Source organism: Corvus kubaryi, unplaced genomic scaffold, assembly GCF_017639235.1.
Source record: "Corvus kubaryi isolate FWS band 111438036 unplaced genomic scaffold, C.kubaryi_AGA036_p1.0 split1-37296, whole genome shotgun sequence".
In the NCBI taxonomy this organism is placed as follows: Eukaryota; Metazoa; Chordata; class Aves; order Passeriformes; family Corvidae; genus Corvus; species Corvus kubaryi.
Window position 1 is genome coordinate 9,874,593 of NW_024582075.1, and position 7,497 is coordinate 9,882,089.

General features: G+C 36.6%; 1 protein-coding gene across 14 annotated transcripts in view; it reads left to right on the forward strand.

The window, feature by feature from the left end:
- Positions 1–7,029, forward strand: part of MEF2C (myocyte enhancer factor 2C) — a 125,671-nt gene extending 118,642 nt beyond the window's left edge. For 11 of the 14 annotated variants that reach the window (XM_042013254.1, XM_042013255.1, XM_042013258.1 and 8 more), the window contains one exon: positions 2,292–7,029. In XM_042013254.1, the coding sequence (XP_041869188.1) occupies positions 2,292–2,613 (322 nt within the window). In that variant the 3' untranslated portion in view covers positions 2,614–7,029. The remainder of the gene's footprint in view (positions 1–2,291) is intronic. The other 3 variants (XM_042013261.1, XM_042013259.1, XM_042013260.1) reach the window with 1 other exon arrangement.
- Positions 7,030–7,497: the final 468 nt, after the last annotated feature.

A 7,497-nucleotide genomic window follows, 5' to 3' on the forward strand; every position in this document is an offset into this window, starting at 1 on the left:
AAATTCAAATCAACCTGTAGCATTTATAGAACTGCCTCTAATTTGTATGCCAGGTGATTATGTAATAATGCCGGTGATTCCCAAGGAATCTGTAGAAAAGTCTATAGAGATGCATTCTCATACTCACTTCTGAGGCACTACTAAAAAGGCAATATTCCAGCACAGCAATACCAGCTCTGTATCAATGACACTCAGTTCATCCCTCTAGATCTGTTCCCTTGGGTGCTGTCACACAATAGAATGCTAGTATGTTCCATGTGAACACATTTAACTGAATATAGTTCTTTTTATCTATTTTTATCTTTTTTAATTATCCCCAGCTTTGCAAAGTGGCATGTCATTTGCTCAAATCAAACACTTCTAAATCAAATGCCCAGGCTCCACCATCCTTTATTACAGGACTTTCAGTTTAGCTATAAGCTTGGCTTGTAAATTCATGTGTAATCTTATCATACTAAACTGACAGCCTGTTTACTCAGGTGAAGTCCTAGGATCTCCTAAGCAACACAAAAATAAAGTCACTGGAAATGAAAAGAAAAAAATGACAGAGATGTATATTGGATTTTCGTTGGATTGTTTTTAACAAATTTTCAGGAAGAATGGAATATTTCACTATGTTGGAATGGCAAAGTCTTATATTTACAGTTTCTTATATGTATTAATTTAATATTTACAGAAACAATACAAAGAAAATATCCTGCTTGAAAAAAGAAAAAGGTTACATGTTTTACTATTGAAGGTTATTATTCATGAACTTCGTAACTTAAGAAAGGGCTTATTGCAGGTTTGAGAAATACATCTGTATAAGACTGAGGGGTTGATGAAAAACTTGGAGGTAGAACATCCTGTTTACTTTATTTTCTAAAAAGATCCATTCATTATTAAGCACTGCAGTAATTCCTGATAAAAGAAGATTATATCATTCAATATTGAAGCCTTATAGTTTTATTTTGAATCTGTCAGAAGAAAAAAAATTCATCCAAGTAGTAGTAAATGTTGTTTCAGTAACGCTTAGCTTTCAGTTGATGAGATACCTGGGAAAGTAGAGTATTTCAATAAATGAAAAGACCACACCTAAACTTACCTCTGTCTTCTACATACTTAGAAATTCCTTACAAATCCCAATATTGCATCTTCTTGCATTAAAAAATGCCTGCATATCCATTTAGGTTTAAAATCTTGCAAAGCCAAGTGGTCTGTTGCCCTTAATGCCTTCCTACCCCTCTATAAATAAATCTGAATAGAAACCTTGAAATGCTGTCTCTAGGGTAATACACTAGCTTCAGCTGAGCAAATGGTCCTTGAACTGGAACATAATGGGAACTGCATGTTGAGAATTCTATTTCAATAATGAAAAGTCAAGTTTTGCCAGGAGGTGGTGCTTTTGTACAAAATATTCTGCAGATGAAAGTAATCTCATTTCTCCCATAGAGATAAAGCATGTTCTCAGTATTCACTCTCGTCCCTACCTGTTTCCTCTTTCCTCTGCCACTACCTGCCCACAAAAATGCACAGAAAAAAAAAAAAAAAAAAAAAAAGCTTAGAATAGTTATACGGCCTACCTTTGAAAAAGTTTCAACATAGCGGTCTGTCTGCTAATATCATCCTTTGAGCTTGGCTTTCCAATGGGCAAGCAGAGTTGTCCTCTATCTTCTCCTATTCCTCTGCTTCCCTTTTGTAGTTTATCCAAATGCATTCTGGATTGAATTATGGATTTACAGATTTAAACCATAAATCATATCTAAATCCTTGCCTGCCTGTGCTATTTTGTTGATGTCAATCCTAGGACCAGTAATTTCAACTTTATTCTGAAAGGTATAAAAATTACCAGACCAGAATTTTTTGTTTCTGTTTTGCATCTGAAGTCACATGTCAAAACAAACCACAATAAAAATAGTTGTGTGCATTCAAATTAATGGGATTAAACCCAGAAGAAAGTTCATGCTTCCCCTGTCTCAGCTAATGCATACACACGCACAAGTATTAGTTACACAGAAACCTGCAGGTGGTTCCAACAGTGCAAAGGCTCACCTTCCCAAATTTGTGATGACATTTGATTTTAAAAAAAAGAGAGAGATTGGAAGTGAGACCTCTCTCCAAATTGAGGGCTTGTCTGTTGTGGTGCTTTCATCTCCTGGAATTTGTGAATTCTGCTCAGACAACAGTGCCCAAGCTCTCTGCATGTGCTGTTCCTGGTGAGCTTTTACACTGGTGTTTTGTGTGAGTGTTTGTGCATATCTGGGGGCTCCATGCCTCCTCCGTCTGTAACTGGGTTTCCTTTCCTCCTACAGAGCTTGCACTAGCACTCATTTATCTCAGAGTACAAATCTCTCCCTGCCTTCTACTCAAAGCCTCAACATCAAGTCAGAACCTGTTTCTCCTCCTAGAGACCGTACCACCACATCATCGAGATACCAACAGCACACGCGCCATGAGGCGGGGAGATCTCCTGTTGACAGTTTGAGCAGCTGTAGCAGTTCCTACGATGGAAGTGACCGAGAAGATCACCGGAACGAATTCCACTCCCCCATTGGACTCACCAGACCTTCGCCGGACGAAAGGGAAAGCCCCTCTGTCAAGCGCATGCGGCTCTCTGAAGGATGGGCAACATGATAGCATTATTACTATTAGTTGGGGTTTTTTTTCTTGCAGTGTGTGTGTGCTATACCTTAACGGGAGGGGGGAGGGGGGAAGGGTCGATATGCATTATATGTGCTGTGTGTGAAAAAAAGTCAGGTACTCTGTTTTGTAAAAGTACTTTTAAATTGCCTCAGTGATGCAGTATAAGGATAAACAGAAATGCTGAGATAAGCTTAGCACTTGAGTTGTACAACAGAACACTTGTACAAAATAGATTTTAAGGCTAACTTCTTTTCACTGTTGTGCTCCCTTGCAAAATGTATGTTACAATAGATAGTGTCATGTTGCAGGTTCAACGTTATTTACATGTAAATAGACAAAATGAAAACATTTGCCAGAAATGGCAGATCTTTACTGAGAGAGAAAGCAGCTGTTATGCAACATATAGAAAATGTACAGATGTTTTGACAGACCCAGAAGTTGGGTGGCCATGAATTGATGCTAGAAAGAGACTGGGTCACCTAACATACTGAAAATGCTCACAAACATGCAGGCATATTTCTGGAGTATGGCACTCATTTAAAAAGGATCAGACCATTTCAAGAGGACCATACTTCTAAAAATGTTGAGTTCGAGGGCTGACATATTTAATTTTTAAAATTATGGGTCTGCATCATTTATTAAATAAAAAAAGTATAAAAATATGTACATTACATTTTGCTTATTTTCATATTAAAAAGTAAGACAGAGTTTGCAAAGCATTTGTGGCTTTTGTAGTTTCCTTAAGCCAAAATGTGTTCTTTTTTCCTTGATAGCTTTGCTAATCTTTTAAACAGTCCTGAAGAAAAAAACAAAAAGGACTTTTTGTATAGAAAGCACTACCCTAAGCCTTGAGGAACTCCATGCTTTGCTAACCAAGATAACTGTTTTCTCTTTGCATAAGTTTTGTTTTTGAAATGTGTATTTCTAATTATATAAAATATTAAGAATCTTTTTAAAAAAATCTGTGAAATTAACATGCTTGTGTATAGCTTTCTAATATATATAATAATTATGGTAATAGCAAAAGTTTTTGTTCTCTTAATAGTGGGGAATTATATTTGTGCAGTTGCACATTTAACTATTTTCTTTCAGTTTTATTTTACTGGGTATATGTTTTACAGATCAAAGTCAGCTGTTGAAAGACTGATCTGTAAACGATTATACTTTACCCATGGTGTAACAACTTAAATCATTTTAATACAGCATTTTACAATCAGTTGGGTGAACTGCCATCCATTGTATATACTGATTAGTTCTTTCATGCTGTTTTGTGCATTGTAACAAGTTAAGGGCCCTTCTATTTCTTAACGTCCTGCGTATCTTGTAGTTTTCCATGGGTTAAATGACAAAGTGGCGTAACTTGGCCCTCTCATTAATGAAGCTGGTATTCTGCCTGTCAGAATTGAATGTACAGCTTTAATGGCTGTCAGCTACGTGAGCGCAGGTGAATATGTGCTGAAGCAGCGGGGGAGACAAAGGGAGGGATTGGCACAAACATGCCGGTTGTATAGATTCCTCCCCTCTCACAGACATAAAACTCTTAAAGAGATCATCAGTTAAAAGGTCATTCAAAACTGGTTGATTTTACACAGCCAATATTGGCCATCTGGTCCTTGGTTCTCATGGACCTCCGCACGCCATCTCACAGTGGGCATGTTGTTGAGCAACGCCCCCTGTGTGTTTACACCGGAGCAGGACTTGCTTCAGCACACGACATCCACATTTTCTCCAGCCTCATATTGTTCCTCTGACTAAGATAGCTTGACCAGAGGGAATGTGTCATTTTCAGTCCCTCTTTGTCCCTCTTGTATATTAGAAAAAATGGTATATTCAAGTGTTTCAGTTTAATCTTTCTGTTGGAGGGAAAAAGTGTTTAAGCAAAATGTTAGTGCCATAGTAAAAGTGTAATATTTCTCCTTTTTTCAAGAGTCCTTCTAGGTCTCAACTACATACATTGACATTATGATGAAGAATATAGCTGTGACAGTGAAATGTCAACGCAAAATACTTTGAAGTGAAATCCACACTCTTTTTTCCACCTATATATGCAGTTGCTGTGCACTGCTCAGTGATAGAGTGTACCTCTCTGTAGTAGAGAATGATGATCAGACTACAGTGTGCATTAGGACACAGGCTCTTCACTTACCATGACTTTACAGAAGCCTGCCTTACAGGCACTTTCAGCCGTGCAGGGGCTATAGCATAATCTGGAAACTCTTTAAGCAGAATACTGTGCTACTAATGCGTCCATCTTATCTCGTGTAGCAAACTGCAGGGTAAACAAAGATACGCATGTTTTAAAAAAAACAAAAAATAAACAAAAAAAACCAAACCAAACCAAACCAAACAAAAAAAAAAAATAAAATGGGGCCCATAATTAATTTTCAAACACAAAACCCCAGTGTTTGAAACCACTTTCTTCACCCTCAGATTAATCTGTATTCATATTCTCGTCTGAGAATTTTGAACTTTGGTGTGTCAAAAATATGCAAATATATCACAAATGTACCTTGTAATTTCAAGAAAAAATACAATTTTATTGGTATCGTAGTAGAAACTTGTCAGTGGGGAAGGGGATTTGGTCTATTGATATATTAAGAATAGCCATATTAAGAGTTTACCTTGCGATTTGCCTCAGCAACACATGAAAAAAATGAAAGGTATCATATTTAATGAAGATGCAGTGTAATATATTACTGCAAGTAACTAAGAAGAAAGTAGCGTGAAAACTATTGCCTGGGCAATTTATATTAACTCTGACAGTGATTTTTTGTATAAACACAAGTAGAACAGAATCACGTGAAAATAAATGCCAGTCAGCCCTCTTGTTCCTGCTGCAGAGGGCAACTAATTTATACTGGCAAAATTGTGGGGGATAATGCATATTTGCAAACTGATCTAATGATAAGAAGCACAACTTTGATTGTGAAGTCACTTTCTGTAAACTATAACTGTCTACCTTTCTTGTTCCTTTATCTGTACCTTACCATTTATTGTATTTGCAAAAGCTAATTTGGGTTTATTGTGTGATTCCTTTGTATTTAAGGAGTTTGGGGCAGAGCCCTGAAAGAGTATTAACATTTACTTTACCTTAACCCATGCTATATGATGTTTTAGGCAACATTCTTAATTGCAAGTTCAAACACCTGAAGTGGCATTCTAGACATCTGCAAGTATTGTTATAGCTAAGCTAATCTCTATTAAAAGGTGTTGTCAGTTAGTGTTTAATTGCTGGTGACAATTATATGATATACCTTACCTGCACAACATGTACACTGTATGCATTGAGCCATTCACAGTAAAGCTTTGATCATTTCAGTGTCTTTCAAAAGTTGTGTTTTATAACAAAATGGCTTATATTTTTCCCAGAAGAGGAATTTAGCAATTTTTAATGACTAATATAAAAACTATCTGTTGTCCTCAGATCTTTTTCAGGTAAAGTTAGCATAAGAATAGAACTCATAGGCTGTTTTCAAGGATGTCAACCCTTTTGTATTGTATGTGTTATCCTATATACCCTCTTTTATCTGTAGTCTAACAGCTGTTTTGTTTTCCTTCTTCCTTCACCTTGAAGGTAAACGCTTTGTAATTTTTTAAAAGCCACTTGAAACCTCAATAAAGGCTGTTGCCTAAACATGGCATACTTCATCTGTTCCTGTTTGTGCCATCTGCTGTGATGTCGTCAGTTACATGGCATTAATTTCCTGCCACTACAGGTCTCTTGAAGGACTGATGGAACATTGGTGTCTGTTAGAATGCTTCAGACTGTAGATGTAATAAAAGGCTTTTGTTAATATATTTTAACCAAAGATGTGGAGCAATCCAAGCTTTGAGCCACAGACTTTCTGCATCAAAAATATCCATTTGATTATTTTCATAATCACGTGTTGCATTTCTACCTTCCCTTCTCATACCTCAGACTGATCCATACCTCAGTTTGATTCAAAAAAAGGTCAGTTAAATAAGTAATTTTAAAAAAAATTACAAATTAAAAATGCAGTACTAGAGTCTTTTGTGTATTTAATATCAGACCTGGGTTACTGCAGGCATTACACTTGGATTGCTTCAGATGGTTTGTTGTATCCTTTTTTTCTTTTTTTCTTCTCTTTCATGGGGATTTGCTTCCATAAAACAATGGTGATAAAAAAATAGCTTGTAAATGGGAGCATACAAGCATTTGCAACAAATATTAAAGTAGAGGCTCACAGCGGCATAAGCTGGACTTTGTCGCCACTAGATGACAAGATGTTATAACTAAGTTAAACCACATCTGTGTATCTCAAGGGACTTAATTCAGCTGTCTGTAGTGAACAAAAATGGGAAAATTTCAAAAGATTCTCCTGCTGGAAATAAGGTATAATTTGTATTTTGCAGACAAATCAGTAAAGTTACTGGCTTTCTTAGTGATATGGTGTCTGTTGTGCATTTTTTTATTAATTTAAATAGTGTTCAGTTTTCACTGTTTTGAATTGTAACACATGAAAGAGTCAGCACTTTAACTACCAGCAGCTGCCTCGAGGTCCCTTACCAATTATTTGTGCTTGCTTTGAAAGCTAAGCAATGTTTTCTGGCACACATCACCCCACCAATTCAGAGAAACTCCATCACTCCTCTGGAGTCAGTGTCATTTGGAATCAGGCCATCTGAATCTGTCCTTGACATCTGACTAGCAGAGGAGCTTGATGAAATAATGCCTGGCTTTCAGGTGCTTAGTTACTGAAAGGGAATCTAAACTCCCACATGTCCTGTGAATTATATCCATGGGGACAACCATGCAAAAACCCTATAAAAAATGCATGTTCTGTGTAAAAATAATATATCATTGGATCTATTATTGTCTAACAAACCTGCATAAGGACTGTGTCAGAATTAATC